At 59.5% G+C, this 17,970-nt stretch overlaps 1 protein-coding gene and 1 long non-coding RNA gene across 6 annotated transcripts in view; one reads left to right on the forward strand and one right to left on the reverse strand.

The window, feature by feature from the left end:
* Positions 1 to 3,744: 3,744 nt before the first annotated feature.
* On the reverse strand, positions 3,745 to 6,160 carry LOC122470133. Its single transcript, XR_006293844.1, has 2 exons — positions 5,123 to 6,160; positions 3,745 to 4,080 (listed from the first exon to the last, which is right to left on the reverse strand). It is a non-coding gene; the product is annotated as an uncharacterized LOC122470133 (long non-coding RNA).
* Positions 6,161 to 6,258: 98 nt separating this feature from the next.
* Positions 6,259 to 17,970, forward strand: part of SCARB1 (scavenger receptor class B member 1) — an 83,073-nt gene continuing 71,361 nt past the window's right edge. For 4 of the 5 annotated variants that reach the window (XM_043557322.1, XM_043557320.1, XM_043557319.1 and 1 more), the window contains exon 1: positions 6,261 to 6,606. In XM_043557322.1, coding sequence (XP_043413257.1) covers positions 6,481 to 6,606 — 126 coding nt within the window. In that variant the 5' untranslated portion in view covers positions 6,261 to 6,480. Of the gene's footprint in view, positions 6,607 to 17,970 lie in introns of all 5 variants that reach the window. The other variant, XM_043557324.1, reaches the window with a different exon arrangement.

Consider the following 17,970-nt stretch of genomic DNA (forward strand, 5'->3'; position numbering starts at 1 on the left):
GAGAGAGAGGGAGACACAGAATCGGCAACAGGCTCCAGGCTCTGAGCCATCAGCCCAGAGCCTGACGCGGGGCTCGAACTCACGGACCACGAGATCGTGACCTGGCTGAAGTCGGATGCTTAACCGACTGCGCCACCCAGGCGCCCCAAAGATTTTATTTTTAAATAGTCTCTACAGTCAGCGTGGGGCTCGAACTCCCAACCCTGAGATCAAGAGTTGCACACTCCTCTGACTGAGCTGGCCAGGCGCCCCTGCCTATATTTTAAAAGGTGAAAAGAGGCCCACCCGGGTGGTTCAGTCGGTTAAGCGTCTGACTTCGGCTGCGGTCATGACCTCACGGTTTGTGGGTTCGAGCCCCGCGTCGGGCTCTGGGCGGACAGCTCGGAGCCTGCTTCGGATTCTGTGTCTCCCCCTCCCCTGCTCACGCTCTGCCTCTTTCTCTCTGTCAGAAATACAATAAAGAGGGGCGCCTGGGTGGCGCAGTAGGTTAAGCGTCCGACTTCAGCCAGGTCACGATCTCGCAGTCCGTGAGTTCGAGCCCCGCGTCAGGCTCTGGGCTGATGGCTCAGAGCCTGGAGCCTGTTTCCAATTCTGTGTCTCCCTCTCTCTCTGCCCCTCCCCCGTTCATGCTCTGTCTCTCTCTGTCCAAAAATAAATAAACGTTGAAAAAAAAAATTTAAAAAAAAAAAAAAAAAAGAAATACAATAAAGAGCGAAAAGAAACAGGTGACATTCGTTTCAATCGTGCATTTTATTTAACCCAACGTATCCGAATGTTTTCATTGCAACGTGTCATCAATATAAAGACATTGAGATAGTTTATGTGCTCTCCTTCATACCGAGTCTTTGCAACCCGGCATGTTTAGGACACATCTCGCTTGGGCTGAGCCCGTCTCGGGCGCCCGGGAGCCCGTGTGGCCTGCGGCTACCGTAGGGGACCGCACTTGTCTGACGCGTTATACAATTTACCAATGATTCTGTTTATCGTTTATCAGTCTTGCTTGTCTGCTGGAACAGGAGTTGTGCAAGGCCAGCGAGCTTTGTCACGTACGCTGCTGGGTCCCCGGCGCCCAGCAGAGCGCCCAGCACAGAGCAGGTGCCCAGTCAGCAGCGGCTGCAGGGAGAAAGCAGATGGGATCTCTGGTTCCGCCCTCGCCCTCGCCCGGCAGCTGTGGCCAAACACGACTGCTTCCCCTTCCTCAAGAGATTTTTCTTTTTCTCCTGTCCTTGCCCTCACCCCTGTCTTGTCTCCGGCCGACTGCCTCTCTTTTCCCTTCCTCCACGAGTTCCTCTCCCTCAGCTGAGAGCCTCGTCCGCTATTCATCCCTCGGGGGCTCGGGAGGCGAGTGCCTTTGGTTCAGCCCCTGCTCCACTGGAAACCAGGACTCTTTGAAATCAAGGCCTTTCTTTCCACGCGATCCGGTTAGCGCTCTTGAGGATAATACCGAGACTTCCTGGGCTGGGGTGGGGCAGACGGCATGTGGCCGCTTGCACAGAGCGATGATTCCATCTGGCGCTGGCACCTTGCTGAGTGTGTAATCGGGATGAACTCATTTCAAGCTCATGACCACCCCCCGGAGGTGGGCGCAGTTGAGCTCATCACCATGGCACAGGTAAGGGGGCCAGAGTGCAGCGAGGATCGACGGCTTGCCCGAGGCCACCCAGCTACGCAGCCTGGCTGCAGACGTGGATTTTGAACCACCGGGCTCTGGTAGCTAGTGTTCATCAACACACATGGATTGAAAAAAAATCTTTGTTAACGTTTATTTATTATTGAGAGACCGAGAGAGACAGAGCACGAGCAGGGGAGGGGCGGAGAGAGAGGGAGACTCAGAATCCGAAGCAGGCTCCGGGCTCCGAGCTGTCCGCGCAGAGCCCGACGCGGGGCTCGAACCCACGAACCGCGAGAGCATGACCTGAGCCGAAGTCGGACACTTAACCGACTGAGCGACCGAGGCGCCCCAATACATATCGATTAAGGAGCGACTGTGGGCCAGGCGCTGTTGTAGGAGTTGGAGACACGGTCACGGGCAGAACAGACAGATTCCTGCCCTTGTGAAGTCTGCATTATGTAGTGTGTTGGAGATGATAAGTGCAGAAGTAAAGCAGGGAAGGGAGATAGGGAGCATTGTGGGGTGTGGTTTGTAATTTAAAAAGAGTGGATGGGAAGGAAGTTCTTGCAGCGATGACATTTGAGCAAGAACTCGAAGGGAGGCAGGGTGAGCTCTGTGGGCGTTTGAGAGAAGAGCAATCCAGGAAAGGGACCGGTAAGTGCAAAGGCCCCGAGGCAGAAGCAAGGTGGCAGGTTTGAGGAACACGAGGTCAGGGAGATGACGGTGACCTTGTGGGCCGTCATGTGAACTTCGGCTTTTATTTTTATTTTTCTTAATGTGTATTTATTTTTGAGACAGAGAGAGACAGAGCATGAGCAGGGGAGGGGCGGAGAGAGAGGGAGACACAGAATCCGAAGCAGGCTCCAGGCTCTGAGCTGTCAGCACAGAGCCGGACGCGGGGCCTGAACTCACGAACCGCGAGATCATGACCTGAGCCGAAGTCGGATGCTTAACCAACTGCGCCACCCAGGCGCCCCAGGACTTTGGCTTTTAATCTGACTGAGGTGGGGGCCGCGGGAAATGTTTGATTTTTTTTTTTAATGACAGCTTTATTGACAGGTAGCTCATATAGCATACGATGCACTCATTTGATGGGCACAACTCACCAGATTTTAGTCTACTGCACGGGGTCGTGCAAACACCACCACAGTCAATCTTAGGACATTGTCATCATCCCAAAGATATCATCATCCCCCCCCACCTCCTCCTCCCCCCCCCCCCCCCCCCCCCGATCCTAGACCACCACGAATCTGCTTGCTGTCTGGTGGAGTTGCCCCTTCTGGAAATTTCCTGCGAACGGAACCCAACACTATGGGGTCTTGCGGCTCGTAGCAGCACTGTTTTCCTTTTCACGCCAAATAACGTTCCGTGGGGTGAGACCGCCCCTTTCATTTACCTATTCGTCAGCTGAGGGACGCGGGGGCCACCTCCACCTTGGGGCTGTCGCGGGCAGCGCTGTAGGGGCCACTGGGGCGCGAGTGTTCGTGTGGACGCGGATCTCATTTCTCTTGTGTGTGCCCCAGACTGGAACAGCCGGGTCTTAAGGTGAGTCTGTGTCCAGCCTTTTGAGGGATGGCTTCCTCGGGGGGCCGCGCCATGTTACGCCCCCCTCCCCCAACAGTGTCTGAGGCCACCAGGGTCCCCGCCTCTTTGCCAACACTCACTCTCCGTCTTTTGGTCACGGGAGACTGTGGAGCGGAGCACGAACGTCATCTGACTTGGTTTTCACGGGATCCCTCCGGCATCCACGGTGAAAACATTTCACTCCTTTTCATCTTTCTTTCTCTTCTGCGTTTTTGCTGCCTTTCTTCATCCTGGCAAGGTCTTTCTCTCCAGTGCGATGAAGCTTTTCCTCCTGCTTCTCAGGTCGCCTTCGGTCACCCCCACAAACCTGCCCCCGGCCACACCCCCCCCCCCCCCCCCCCCCCGCCACCGGAAGTGACTCCCCTCGGGTGAGATCGCAGGTCACGGGTCTCAGATAGCCTTTCATCTCCTCTGCCTCTGGTCAGGTGACAGCCAGCCGTGACGCAAGGTCACTCCCGCCATGTCCTTGGGCCTGTCTTGGGTAAGCATCACGCACATTTGGACCTTGAGGAGTTCGTAATAAATGCAAGTTAGATCGGGTGAGATGGTCAAGGCGAATGAGCCTCTTTGAGGGAGGAGGGGTGTCGAGGAAGTGGGTGGGGGCATCCGGCCAGGGCAGACCCCAGGTTTTAGTTAACTGGTCAGTTGCCAAGAACCACAAAGTCAATAGGAATAAGACAGTCCACAAAGCTGATGGCTGTTGAAGACCTTTGGGAATTCGACGGAGTACATTCATTCCTCCATGAGAGACTTGATTAATTACTTAATGCTGTAGCGAGCGAGTTGATTACTTTGTCTTTAGTGCCTACGAAGTACATGCGGGACACTGTCCCAGTGCTGGGGGTGCATCCGTTAGCAAGAACAGAAGGGCTTCTGCTCTAGAGCTGGGGGAGACAAAGTAAATAGAGAAACGAAGACAACAATTTCAGATAAAATGGGGTGACTTGGGAGAGCGACCGGTGGGTTGGTGTTCCCATTTTGGATATTTAACAGTAAAGGCCCCTCTGAGGAGTGGACTTTGAGCTGAAGCCTGGAGGAGGAGTGAGCCCCAGAAGGATCTGAGGGAAGAGTGTTGTAGGCCTGAGGTACAGCAGGTGCAAAGGCCCTGTGGCAGAAGAAAGCTGGGGCCGTTCAAGGAACAGAAAGCAAGCCCAGGAGGCTGGGAGTAGCGTGAGCATGGGGAGAGGCTGGGAGATGGGGACAGAAACGCGGACGGGAGCCAGGTGGGGCCGACCGAGGGACGGCACAGGGCTTATAGCTGTGTTCGCGCCTCCTGGGAGCTGGCATGAAGTGCCACCAGTTTTCCAAATCACTGAATCCTCACAACAGCCCTTGGAGAGAGGCTCTTATCCCATGTGACAAATGAGCAAACTGAGGCCCAGAGAGGGCCAAGCCACTTGCCCCCAGGACTCTGCCGTGGGGGAGCCCCGGAGCACGGGTTTCCCTGGACCTGTGCCCATCGGACAACACAGCCTTGCCCTGGCATCCCTCCTGCACGCACCCTGGACAAGGGCAGGTCTCCAGGCAAGGCTCTCTGGCCGGTATGCAGTGGGTGCCCAATAAATACGGGCTCAGGCCAGGCCACGCTGCTTAAGGATGGGACCGGGATAAGGCCGCTTCCCTCCAGGGTCAAGTGGGGGTTTCCGAAGAAGGCCCCTTTCTGAGCCATCAGGGGCTGGCTTGCCTTAGCGGGGTGCTGAGGACACTGCCTCCCATCCCGTGTAACCCCTGCCCGGCCCTTCCCCTCTCAGCAGCCCAGTCGGGGAATGAGGGGCTCGGCCTAGGTCAGGGCTCCGGAACCCAGCGTGAGGTGGGGGTTGGGGGTCGCAGGCACCCGGAGGCAGGCCAGGCGGGGTGGGGGTGGGGGGCTGCGGAGGACTGCCGGGGAGCCCATGGCCACCTGTTTCATTTCCTCCAACTCGTTACCTGCGATTATCCATCGTTCACTCGCTCCTCATCCGTCTCCGTCTTCGTTAGAAAGCACAAACGCGGATCGGTTGACTTCACCTCTCCGGGCGCCTTTCCGTGTCTGGGAAACGGAGCCCCGTGTGTCAGGCACTTAGCACAGCACCCAGCCTCCGTTCATTCTAAAGTGCTTGCCGAGAGCAACCATAACCTGCCAGGCAGTGTTCTAGCTGCTCCGGACGGGGCAGGACGGGGCAGGACGGGGCAGAGAGACAAAGCGTCCACCCCACAGCATCCCAGTTGGGGCGCAGGGGGGTGGGGGTGTGTGTGTGTGGGGGGGGGCTCAGAACGCAAAGAACAAATGAACGTGTTACAGGCCGGGTGGTGCTCCGCGATAAGAGGGAGCGCGGCCCGGGAGAGCAGGCGCTATTTTATTTCGCACAAGGTGGCGGGGGAAGGCCTTTCTGATAAGGTGGCGGAGCAGTCGTCAAGGAAGGAGCCCGGCAGATATCCGGGGGAACAGAAATGCCAAGCGAGGCGGGGTGGGGCGGTGTACCGGGCACTGAGGCGGGAGTCTGCGAGGCTGGTTCCGGGAAGAGCGAAGCTAAAATAGAAGGTGTGCGTGGTGGGGACTTGGGGGATGGGACTTGGGGGATGGGACGGGGGGGGGCGGGGGGGGGCTCGGGGACAGAGGTGGGGGTGGCGGAGGGTTCTGGTGTTTCTGGTGCGTTGGGAAACTCCCACCCAATGTGACCAAAGACGTGGGCCGTGGCAGAGGAAGTGGGAGAGGAGGACGGGCAGGGGCGCAGGATGGGGGAAGGAGCAGCAGGGGGAGGGGAGCAGGGGGAGGTGGGGGAGACAGAAGAGGAGAAGGAGCAGGTCAAGGGGGGAGCAGGAGCCGGCAAAGGGAGGTGCGGGCGGAGAGGGGAAGGGAAGCGAGCGGGGGAGCCGGGCACCGCCGACGCCCCTGCACGCGGACGGCGGAACTCCCCCGCCGCCACCCGCGGAAACGGAAGCGAGGGCGTGGGGCGCGAGACTCCCCCCACCCCACGGCGGGGCGTGTCCTCCGGACCGTCCGATCCGCGCCCCGCCCCGGCCCCGCCCCCTGGCCGCGCGGGCCCCGCCCCTCCGCCCCCGCCAGTGGGCGCGCGCCCGAATCCCGGCGCCCCGGGCGGCCCGGGGGGCGGTCCAGCGGCGCCGGCGATGGCTCATAAGACCGCGGGCCACCTGCCGGGCCGCTCCTCCGCGCGCCGCGCTCCGGGCCCCGCCGTGCCGCTGCGGGCCGCGTCCCCGGAGTCGGCGCCTCTGTCGCCTCGGTCCCCGTCCCCACCCAGGCGCGGAGCAGCGCGGGCTCCGGGCGGGCGCCAGGGCGCGCAGACATGGGCAGCCGCGCCAGAGCGCGCCGGGCGGCCGCGATGCTGGGCTTCCTCGGGCTGCTGTGCGCCGTGCTGGGCGCCGTCATGATCGTGATGGTGCCCACGCTCATCAAGCAGCAGGTGCTCAAGGTGGGTGAGGGGCGCCGGCCGGGGCCCGCGCCGGCTCGGGGGCTGGAGGGCGCGCAGCCGGAGGCCCGGCGAGCTGCGGCCGGGATCGGCGCCCTGGTTCCGGGCCCCCGAGCACGGCGGAGCCCAGAGCACATCGCCAGGGGCAGCTGGCCGCCTCCCCAGTACCCTCCGCGACCCAGGCCGAGGTGGGGGGCAAAGGAGGCTTCCAGGGACTTTCCTGGAGGCGCGGGCCAAGGTCCGGAAGGCCAGAATGAGAGACCACCCGGAGCCTGACCTCACCCTAAGGGGGTCGGGGGCGCAGGACGGGCCTGGAGTCTGGCCACGTTATGGTGCTACCCTCCTGCCTCTTTACTACAGCAGCCTGAGGCCCGTCTACTAAAATTAGGGCCGCACTTTGCCTGTTTCCTGTGCGCCCAAGAGGACAGGAACCCTCCATTCATGTGCTTCTGTGACACTCACATGGGCGCCCCGGTCTCCCATTACCGTGCTCAGTAGAGCTTTCTCTGCTGTCGAGAATCCACACGGAAAGGCCTTCTCAGGGGCCGAATGCTCTGTCCTCCGCCAGCATTGCCTTCCCGATGCAGATTGGAAGCGATAAGCCGCTTTCTCCCCAGATCGACACAGAGGCAGCCACAAGCCCAAGGCTGCAGACGCAGAGGGTTTTCCTCTGTTCATAACCTTAGATACGATTGCCCTTTCAACCGTGGAGACAAATGAGCTGGCCTGGGACTAGACTCTGCCCTGGGTGTCTGGACAGCCTGTTTGAATGAGCTGGAGTTAAGGAAGGCCAGGGACACTGCAGAGAGGATCGCAGCTGAGCTAAAAGCGTTTCAGGGCTTCGAAGCCAGAGACAGCACCTGCAGTGTGGGGAGGGGAAACTGAGGCTTGCTTTGCCCAGACACTGAGCGGGGATACAGCTGTGGATAATGTCACTGGCTCGTTGATTTCTCTTTTCCCCCTTAGCCGGCTACTTTAAGTGGGATTCTTAAGAATGAGACTTGTCCTTAGGGCAGCTGGGTGGCTCAGTGGGTTAAGTGTCCCACTTGGGCTCAGGTCATGGCCTCGTGGTCCACGAGTTCAAGCCCCGAGTCGGGCTCTGTGCTGACAGCTCAGAGCCTGGAGCCTGCTTCAGAGTCTGTGTCTCCCTCTCTCTCTGACCCTCCCCTGATCACACTCTGTCTCTCTCAAAAAAAAAAAAAAAAAAAGAGACTTGTCCACATTTCGTGTGTGTGTGCCCCATGCCCAGCACAGGATGCCTGGGAATGAATGAATCTGTGGATGAATGAAGGCTGCAATCCGCCTACACCTGCCTGTCCCTTCTTGGGACCTGGCCATCTTCAAACATGCTGCAACGTTTGGCTTTTACCACGGTCTCTGGGGAAGTAGTTGTCTGAGTTATACTGGCCACACTGTGTTTTTTGTTTTTGTTTTCTTTAGTTTTCAGATCTTTTCCCATTAAGCCCCGTAGCCTGATTCCAAGGCGATCCTGGCTGGCGGCGGCACTGAACGCCGAGTTCCTCTTCGTGTTTTTTGGCCTCTGGGGATGGCAGGGGAAGCTCCCCTCGAAGCATTAAAATTGCTTTGTTCTCTCCCGCAGTGGCCAAGGGGCTACGCTTTCCAGAGTAGCCGTGAGAGCTTTATCTCAGCGCGAGCCTTCCGTAGACGCCCGCCGATGTTACGGTTCCCGTACGGTGCGCATCCTGGAGACGCTGTCACCCCGGTGGTGGAGGGGGGAGTGTGAGGGCGGGTGGGGTTTAGAGCTGATGAAGAACCTCACCGGCCCCGTCCTTCTCGGACCGAACTTCAGGGTGATTTCCGTCTGTGGACGTTGGTCAGGTTCGGGATGTCAGTTCCACGTGTATCAGCCCACACGCGTGTGCCTCCTATTTCCCGACTCGAACGCTAGGCTTCCGAAGCGGAGAGTGACATTGTCCTCCCTTGTCCTGCAGCTAGAATTTCCGGGCTCAAAGTTGAGCGAGAGCCACCCAGCATCCTATGTGACTGTCCCAAAGGCGATTGGTTTGGGACTGAGTGGCGTGAGGGCGGGAAGGCAACGCCTGGCCCGTGAGAGCCACTTCTTGGGCAGCCCCGGCTGAGCGCTGGCCAAGTGCCTCCCGTGGAAGAAGACTGTCTGTGTTCAGGGGACCTGGCGGGTGGGACCCCAGGAGAGGGAGGAACTTCCTGCCCGCCAGTGTTTTCTTTGGCTGCACAGGCCCCTGGACAGCTTGAATGGCGGGCCTTGTGCTTTTGATTTCCATGTTTTTATGCTTTTTGGTTCACTGAAGAAGTCCACATGTCAAAGGCATGAGCCCTTGCTTGCAAAACAAAACAAAACAAAACAAAAAAAACCCCAAACCATTCAAATGGAGGAAAAAAGTTCCCTCCACTTTATTCCCTTCCTCAGATAATACCACTGTCATTGGCCTGTGTCTTTCTAGACTTTCATCAGTGCACGCATCATGAGCACGTATTTGTACACGTTGGTACATACTTGTTCCGTATAGTGAGCTAAGCTATGTGTAAGTATTCTGCAGTTTGCTTTTCACTTCCTGCGTACCTCTTGGAAGAAGTTTCCCTATCAGAACAGGTAGATCTATCCGGTCTTTGTTGTTGGTTTCACTGCTACATAGCTTTCCTTCCAGTGGCTTATTTCCCTGTTTCTCTATGGACGGCTGATTTTCTCTGTCGCGGAGTAACCGAGCAGTGAATGTCCTGGCACGTGCCTCTCGGCGTCCAGGCACCAACGCCTCCGCCGGGTGGATTTTCAGGATAGAAGCCTCTGGACCGAGAAGTCTGTTCAGCTTGAGTTTTGACAGTTACCTCCGAATTGCCTTTCTGAAAAGCTCTAGCATTCATACGGCCACCAACAGCATGACAGTGCCCACTCCCCCCACATCCACACCAATTGAGTGTCGTGTTATGTTGTTGTTAATCTGATGGGTTTGATTTACGTGTCTCAGGCTGCCGATAGGGTGGAGTTAGGGATGCGACGCATTTTGAAACCTGTGACGGTTTCCGGAGCCCGGGGGGTTGTAGACCTGGGCTCTGCCATTTGCTGGCTGGGGACCTCGCGCGTTACTTCACCTCTGAGTCAGGGGTCAGATGTAGTTTGCCTCCTGGCACGATCACAAAGCGCAAAGGTGATTACACGTGTGTGGAAATACCCTGGATGTGCCTGGTTTCTTACTTGAATCTGACCACTGCCTTGAGAAACAGGCTGAGACCGTGCTTTTGTTCCCACAGAGAAGGAAACGGAGGCACAGCAAAGATCGGCAACTTGCCGGGGTTTACACGGCTTGTGGCCGTGGTGGGCCGGCACCCCAGCCCCGAGTTGGGGTATCCACTTCTGGAGGGGCATAGGACATCGAGTGGGAGCCCTCCATCCCATCCGATGCGGGGCTCGAACTCACGAACCGTGAGATCGTGACCTGAGCCGAAGTCGGAACACTCAGCCGACTGAGCCGCCCAGGAGCCCCAACTTTTTCTTTTTTTTAAACAAAGAGAATATTCGTGTATTATGTGTTTTATTAAACATTAGTAACGAACCCACAACTTTCCCCAGAGAATGGCCCAATGAATTAGAGACACAAATGGCAGAGGAGCCCTGTGGATTGAGGTCGCTGGGAGAGGTCCAGGGAAGGAAGTGAGACTCGTCCCTTCGTCCCCGCGGCAGGCAGGAGTGGACAAGAGGCGTTCGGCCGGACGGCGTGACCGTGAATTACCGAGTGCCGGGCAGTATTCAGGCCATCTTTGTAAATGTCCTCTTGTTTGGTCCTGGGGAATTCTGTGACACTTCTCATTCTCGTCACCAACAGTTAGGGAAACAGAAGCTTCGGAGAGCAATTTGCCCCAGCTGACCTTGCCTGGTGCGTGTGTGCGTGTGTGTGTGTGTGTGTGCGTGTGCGTGTGCATGCACACGTGTGAAAATGTCCTGGAAGAAAACACCAGGAGAATGGGGACACTTGTATCCACTGCCTAGAACTGACCCTGGCATGCACAGTCGTCCCAAGTTTGAATGGGTGAGGAATGCACGGTCAAGGTCCCTAAGGGTACATTTCCGGGTGTCTCTGGTCCAACGGGGAAGGCCCAGCGGTGGGAAGGGCTCGTCTGCTGGGCCACCGTGTGTGTTGCTGGGCCCCTTAGCCTTCTTCACATCCCAGAGGGGAGCTGAGTCCCCTCTGCTGTCTTTAAGTTGGTTTTCTGGTTGGGATCAGTCTCAGGTGCTTTATGCACGAATTTTTCCAGCTGAGGCTGAAGGCTTCCCCCGTGTGTATTTCCATCTCGGTAAATGACGCCTCCATTTCCCCGAGCGCAGAGCTGAGAATCTTGGGTCATGCCTGATATGGTCTATCAGCAGATGCTATTGGCTTTATCTTCAAAACCTAGCTGTGTTTCAACTCCTCAACATCACCACGAAAGCCTTCTCCGTCCGCTGCTTGGACTGGTGCAGTAGTCTCCTCTCTGGTCTCCGTAGACAGCCAGAGGGATCCTGACGAAACAGTCAGCAGACCATACGTCCCCTCGCTGACAACCCTGCAAGGTTCCCTGTGTTACTCTGAGTGAAGACCGAGGTCCTCTCGGTGGCCCAGAGGCCCCTGCAGTCTGGCCCTCCTTCCCTCTCTCACCTCACCCGCTCTTGGCCCCGCAGCTCACCTGCCATGCACATCTCCTGGGTGTCCTCGAGCCTGCCGAGCCTGGTGCCACCACAGAGTCTCTGGCTCGTGCTCCTCTCTGTCCGGAAGGCTCACTCTGAGGTATCTGTGTAGCTCGCCCCGCACGTCCCCGAAGGTAGCCTCCGTTTTGCTGTGTGTTTATTTGTGTGTCCTCTTTCGCCCTCATGAGCGTGGACGTCTGCTGGGGCAGGGGCCGCGTTGTCGCTCCCACGGCAGTGTCCCCGAGGGCCAGGGCAGCGGTGGGTTCGTGGTACGGTGGGTGACGGAGAGGTGGTCAGGGCCGTGAGGTTGGGGTGTTTCCTCGCCCTCTCCCCTCGCCCGGGACTTGGACCCAGACTCTAGTTTGCTCCTTCTGCCCTCAGCGAGAGCCACCCGGAGAGCCTCAGGAACGCCGTGCCCTGCCCCTGGGTGGCCTTGTGCCCTTTGGCAAATGTCCTCTGCCCATCAGTTAAAAGGTGGGGGGGGGGTGATGACAGGCAGTGAGTGTATTTGGCACACGCCATTTGAAGTGTGCACGTATTAAGTCATTTCGTTTCGCGTCCGAACAGCGACTGTTGCCTCTGGTTCCGGAGGGAAAGAGAAGCACAGAGGCGTGAAGTCCCTTGCCCCAGGTCACTCGGCTGAAATGGCAGAACCAGGATTTCAGTCCAGAGGGCCTCCGGCCCGGGGGCCCGGCCTCCCTGCTGTCTGTATTGACTGTATTTCGCCGTAGGGCAGGCCCCTCCCGGATTCCCCGCTTGGGTCGACCTCGCCTTTGCCTGCGGGGCCGGTGGGCAGCGGGGTCGCTCCGCCTTCCTCCTTATCGGCACCTCCCCCGCACTGGCGGTACGGCGCGCCTTGTGGCTATCTCCCTCGCAGGCCGGTCTGATGGAGCGGGCTGTGTTCTAGAATCACAGATGCCCAGGCCAGCTGGGGAGGAGGGCGGCCCGTCTGGTGCCCGTCGTCCCAGCAACCCTCAGGGTGGGCTCGTGCCTCTGCCCCGGGGTCTGCTGGGCCAGCCCCGCCCGCCGGCCAGCGCCCCCTCCGGAGCTCCGGGAGGCCGCAGGTCAATCTTGGAGGGCATCGCGGTGTCACGGGCCGATCGCTCCTGGGCTGTTTCCTGCAGCCCCCCCCCCCCCCCACCCCTGCACCTGGCCGCGTGCGGCAAAGCGGTGGAATTGATCCGTGGTGGCCGATGGCGGGCGCCCGGGGTGGCTGGGATCGCAGGTGCTCGCCGGGTCTGTCCTGTTTTGCTTCCTCTTTCCCACAGCGGAACTCGGTTTCTCTCCCTGCGCACCAGAGACCTTCTTACTCCATGGTGACAGCTGGAAACCGGGGGCGATTTTGAGTCTCGCGGAGTCTGGTTTATTTTTGTTTTCCGCTCTGGCTTCACGAGTGTGTGTGTGTGTGCGCGCACGCGCAAATGCTGGCGTGTGCGTGCGTGCGCTGATGGCACACGCGTGACTGGTGATGCGCGAACACGCGTTGGCATGTGCAGCCCGTCCCGGAGCACGTGGGTCAACAGGGATCGCGGTGTGGCCGTGTTGGCATAGATGTGCGCGCGCGTGTTGACGTGTGCGCGCATGGGGAGGCGTGGCACGCGCGGCCCTCACGCATCCGCACGTGCGCACATCGTCGCGGTCGCCTCGTGCGTATCGCGACGCGTGCGGGCACACTCGCGCACGCATGTTAACGCGTGTCCGCGCGTGCTGGGTGCACGCATACGCGTGTGGCCGCGCGTCCCGCCGCAGTCCGGCCTCCCTCGGCCTGGCACCAGGGGCGTGTTCCGTGGGCCTCGCTCTTCCCGTTCCGTGAAAGGTTCCCCGTCCCTTCCTGGAATGACTTAACACCTGCCAATACCTGCACCCAGTGAGTCAGTGTGATTAGCCAGAACGTGGTTACGTGCAGTTACCTGGAACCGCCCTGTGCCGGCCTTCGTCGGGCACAGCAAACGAGGCAGAGGCCAGTCCCGAGTGGGTGTCGAAGGCTTGCTCCGTCACGTCTCCCTGGGGCACGTCCTGGTCGCCCTGGAGACCCCGCACGAGCGCGTCTGCGCCATCAAAGTCTGTGGGTCGACCTGCTGTCCTGGGTCAGCGGCACAGAGGCCCCTGGCTCTTCGGCCACCCCCAGGGCTGGTTTCCGGCACGAGGCTGCCGCGGACAGGCTTCGGGTTCCCAGTCGTGGAGGAGTTGGTCCCCCTGCCCTTTGCCACAAAGATCTAGTCGCTTTGGCCCCGTAAACATGTTTATGGTGCAGAGAATTCAGTCGTACGGTTAGGGCCAAAATAAAAAAAAAAAAAACCACCCGAGAAACAAAAGAAGTTCTTTCCCGTACCTCGTTTTCCCTTGTCAAACGTGACCTTGGCCTCCACTGGCCCTGGGAATGGCTGGCAGGGGCAGAAACGCAAAGAGGAACAAAACAGTCCGTTCTTGGCTTTGGAGCTTTACAGGGCTCAGCAGCTGGCGATCACGGGGCGTCCCGGATGCTTCTGGTCCTGACGTGAAGCTGCTCGGCCTGCCCAGAACCTCCCTGAACCCAGAGGTCCGGGACCCTGGTGGTCCGAGGCCTGGCTGTCAGTCTCTTGCCCCTTCCCCTCCCCCGCCCCATGTCTTCCTGTCCCTGCTGGGGAGGGGGAAGGAACAGGAGTGGCCCGACCCTTGTTTGCTTCCTGGCATTTTGGGCGAAGTTCCTTCCACCTTTTCTGGAAGCTCCCAGAAGGACTCTTAAGACACTTGAAATGTCTGTTCCCTTACCTCCTGGCCAGCTGCTCCTTTGTCTTATGTGTTGGGGCCTCGGCCAGTCTCAAGCAGTGAGGGGCGTCTTTGTCCTGGCTGCTGATACCCCACGCCCAGACCTTTCTCCCGGATTCCAGCCTCCGGCAGCCAGGGGCCAACCGCGGATCTCAGTTCGGGTGGCCAGAGGCTGCTTGCACTACCCCGGGGTGGGGGGGGGGGTGCCCGACCCCTCATCGCTGCCCCCACCCCCGGCCTCAGGCCTCCGGCCGTACCCCTGTCTCTGTCGGTGGTTTTTCTCTCCCACGGCCGTCCAGGCCGAGAGCCTGAGCCCCAGCCTGGCTTCCCCCTTCTCTCTCTTACTTCCTACATTGAACCAGCGGGACGGTTATAGTTTCATCTTCACGATACGTCCGGGATCCCGCTGCTTCTCGCCGTGCCTGTGGCCACCGCCGCGGTCCAAGGCTCCGTCGCGTCTCCCTGTCTCTGCCTTTGCTCCCCGGCCGGGTTTGCTCCACGCAGCGGCCACACGGAGCCTCTGAAATCTGCAGCCGGACCACCGTTCTCTGTTCCAAACCCCCCTCCCCCCTGCAGGGGGCCTGGCTAATCCCCCTCCCCCCCACCTCCCTTGTTTGAATTTGCCAGCCCCCTCCCCATCCCCTGTGCTCCGGTCCCTCCTTCCTCTGCGGTCACTTCTGGAGCCCTGTCACCCCGTGAGATGCCGCACCACTCACCTGTGCGTCCTGTGTGTTGTTTATTGTCTGTGTCTCCCCAGGAAACCGTGGGGCCCGTGAGGGCAGGGACCTTGGTTTTGTTTTTTGCTGTGTCCCCAGCACCTGGAATGATGCCTAGCACGTAATCACAGGTTCTCAAGTATTTACTGAATGGGGGTTTAGAAGACAAGGGTGGTTCACAGGGCGGTTTGCGACCAGTGGCGGGTGGTGCTCCCGTGCGGGGACGTGGGGTCGGCTGCCCTTCCCCCCCTGCACGGCCCCTGCTGTAGCCCGAGCTGCCCCTGCCTCCTCACCGTGCCGCCCGCCCCTGCCTGTCTGTCCACCCTGCGGGCAGCTCTTTCTGCTGCGGCCAGAATGCCCTTCGGAAAATGCAAGTTGGATCATTTCACTGCCCTGATTAAAAACAAAACTTCTCGGGGGTGGTAGGAAGCCTGTCTGTCCCCACGGTGGCGCTTCTTCGGGGCCCCTGCCTGCTCTGACTCTCAGATTTCTTGCCCTTGCTCCAGCCCCACAGGCTTTGCTTTTCCTGCAGGGCACTGTGTTCTTTCCTGCCCCTGGGCCTTTGCATGTGCTTTTGTGTTTCAGCTCGAATGTGACCTCTCGAAGAAGATACCCCCTGACCACCAGCCCTCCCCATGAGCCTCACTCCCACCGCGTCCCCCGTCTGCATTCGAGCCACCCGTGTCACTCCCTTCCGGGCCTCTGCCATTCTCCCAAGTTACAGTGTTCATTTGCCTGAGGTTCCGTGAGGCAGGGACCTCGTCTGTCTTGTTCTTGACCGTATCCCACGGTTGGGGACCCTGGTCCAGGGCGGGGACCTGGCTGGCACGGGACTTTGGGCTGATTTCAGGGAAGGGATCCTACTGGGGATCCTCAAAAGCCTGGGCTTTGGAGCCTGACTCCTTAGATTCCGGTACCTTCTCCTCCACTCCTTTCTGTGTGACCGTGGCAAGTGACTTAACCTTGCGGTCCCTCACTTTCCCCAGGCCCGCCTCTGAGGGCTGTGCCACAGACAGTGCTGTGGAAAAGCCCTTATTAGCACAGTGCCTGGCACAGGGGAGCCCGGAGGAGCCACCGGGAGCCTGGTCTCTGAGATGCGTTCGTGGATTCAGGCGGGGGCCCTGGGACTTCTCTCTCATTCCGGTGACTGGGTGTTTCCCTTGGCCGATGTCTCCTGGTTGACCCCTTCTCCGTCCCGACATGACGACGGAGTGGCCAGGAGGGACACAGATTTACAAGGAGGTCATCAGGGCTGTCTGTGAGCGGCGGGTAACCACGCGGCACCTGTCCCGGCATCGTGGCCCCAGCGGGCGGCTCGCATGGGGGGGGGGCTCCCTTCCCGCTGCATTTAAGCAGAAGTTGAGCGTTAAAGTGGAACCATTTGCGTGCCGTCTCTGGTCCTCACCCGCAGAAACTGTGTGAGGCGGGAGGGGAAGTGCCAGGTGCGTTCTGCTGCTGGTTTTACTTTGAAGGGCCCGGAGGCGCGGCTCACTGTCGTGCAAAGTCACGTGCCTGCACCCGGTGAGCCACCTGAGGGCGCAGGGAGAGGGCAGGGAGGGAGGCTTTGCTGGCCCTGCCCTTCTGCCTGCGGGTCCCACAACGGAGCACCTGGTAGGCTGCATGCAGTCCCAGAGTTCAAGGTGGATGTCTTTGCCGTGTGCATCCCTCTCACTCACCAGCAGCTTTGTCGGGGGCTCGGGATTGGTCTCCTGCACTATGGGGGGGGGGTGCTGGAGTGGGGGAGAGCGGCTGCTTTGCAGAGGTCTCCCAAGGGAACGTTGCGGAGGGACCTTTCAGGGTAACCAGAGAATTTTCCCGGTGGCTTGGATCACATGCGCATCCCTGGAGCTGGGGAAAGAGTTTCCTTTTTCCCCAAACCGCAGGGAGTGGGGTGGGCAGGCGGTGCCCTAAATGAAAAGGAGGCTGGGTAGGGAGTAGGGGGCATGGAAGATGGGGACGCGTTAGCAGAAGGAGGAAAAGGAGACAGGCAGCAAAAAATGATTGAAGGGCCCTTTGCCCCAGAATAGCCCCCCTGCCCCCACTTCATCTCGTTGCTTCAGTGACATTGGCTGTTACAGTGTTAGAGATTATTTTGTTTGGCTCCACCTAAGACCTCTCGAGGAGGCGGTAGCTTATCAGCTAATTGTTTGTATCGGGGAAGGTTTCATAATCTCCCGGATCGTTAGATCTGGAACTTGGGTTTTACTCAATTGCACTTTTTTTATTTCTCCTTTGGGGAAAACCAAATCCAGAGGGAGCACGGATTTACGTAGAGCCACGGAGCAAATTGGCAGCGAGGGCCGCCGGCGGGGCCGATGGCCCCCGGTGAGCAGAGGAGGGGGGTGCTGGGTGGAGGCCAGCTGGGCCAGGGGGGCAGGGCCAGGGGGAGGCCAGACGGTTGCAGGAGCGAGGCCTTATAAACCGGGAGAGACGTCAGAGCTGGAATGTGCCGAAGTTCAGACGGCCTGCCCCACACAGGTGGGCGTCTCCCCGGGCGTGCGGCAGATGGAGGGTGGCGAGCGAGGGCTGAGCCCGGGACCCTGTGGCCTGTATCGCCGTCTGCCCGCATCCGTCAGAGGGGTGGTTGGTGTGAAATCCGTGTAGCCAGCAGGTATATTCCGCAGTGTGGCCGGGCACATCTGTCGGCGGCAACATCCAGAGGAGTGACTAGCAGCCTGCTGGCCCTTGCCCCGAGCCCTGGGGCACACCCTTCTTGAGCCAGGACAGTGTGGGGGTGTGCGTGGGAGGGGCCTGCCTGGGCGGCCGGGCCCGGGGGGGCCTCCGGGAGCACCTCTGACAGAGTGCCCTGCGTGCCCACACGGTCACCTTCCATCTGGGTGAGAGGCCGAGTGCGGTGTGGGGGCTGGGAGGTGGTACCCGGGCCGCCAAGGCCGGTCAAGGTCAGTTCTCCAATCCCCAGCCCTTGGCCAGGGTTTTGGCGTCCAGGAGCTTAGGTGGGCCCAAGGGCGTGGACTCTGGAGCCAGACGGTCCGGGTTCAGATCCTGCCTTTCCCCCAGCGGTGTGCCTTTGGGCAAGCGACTCAACCGCTCTGTGCCCTGCTTCCTCTGTGAAGTGGAGTCTGAAGTATCTTCTCTCTGGGGCTCTTCAACACTGGAGGAGCACTTGGGATAACAGCTTAGCGAGTGTTACGTGAGTGTTTGCTCTTGCCTCCCTCTAACCCTTATAGACACGTGCCTAGAGGGTCAGGCTGCCTTCATTTCCCGAGTGGGGCCGTGCCGTTTTCC

Source organism: Prionailurus bengalensis, chromosome D3 (assembly GCF_016509475.1).
Source record: "Prionailurus bengalensis isolate Pbe53 chromosome D3, Fcat_Pben_1.1_paternal_pri, whole genome shotgun sequence".
NCBI classification, from domain to species: Eukaryota; Metazoa; Chordata; class Mammalia; order Carnivora; family Felidae; genus Prionailurus; species Prionailurus bengalensis.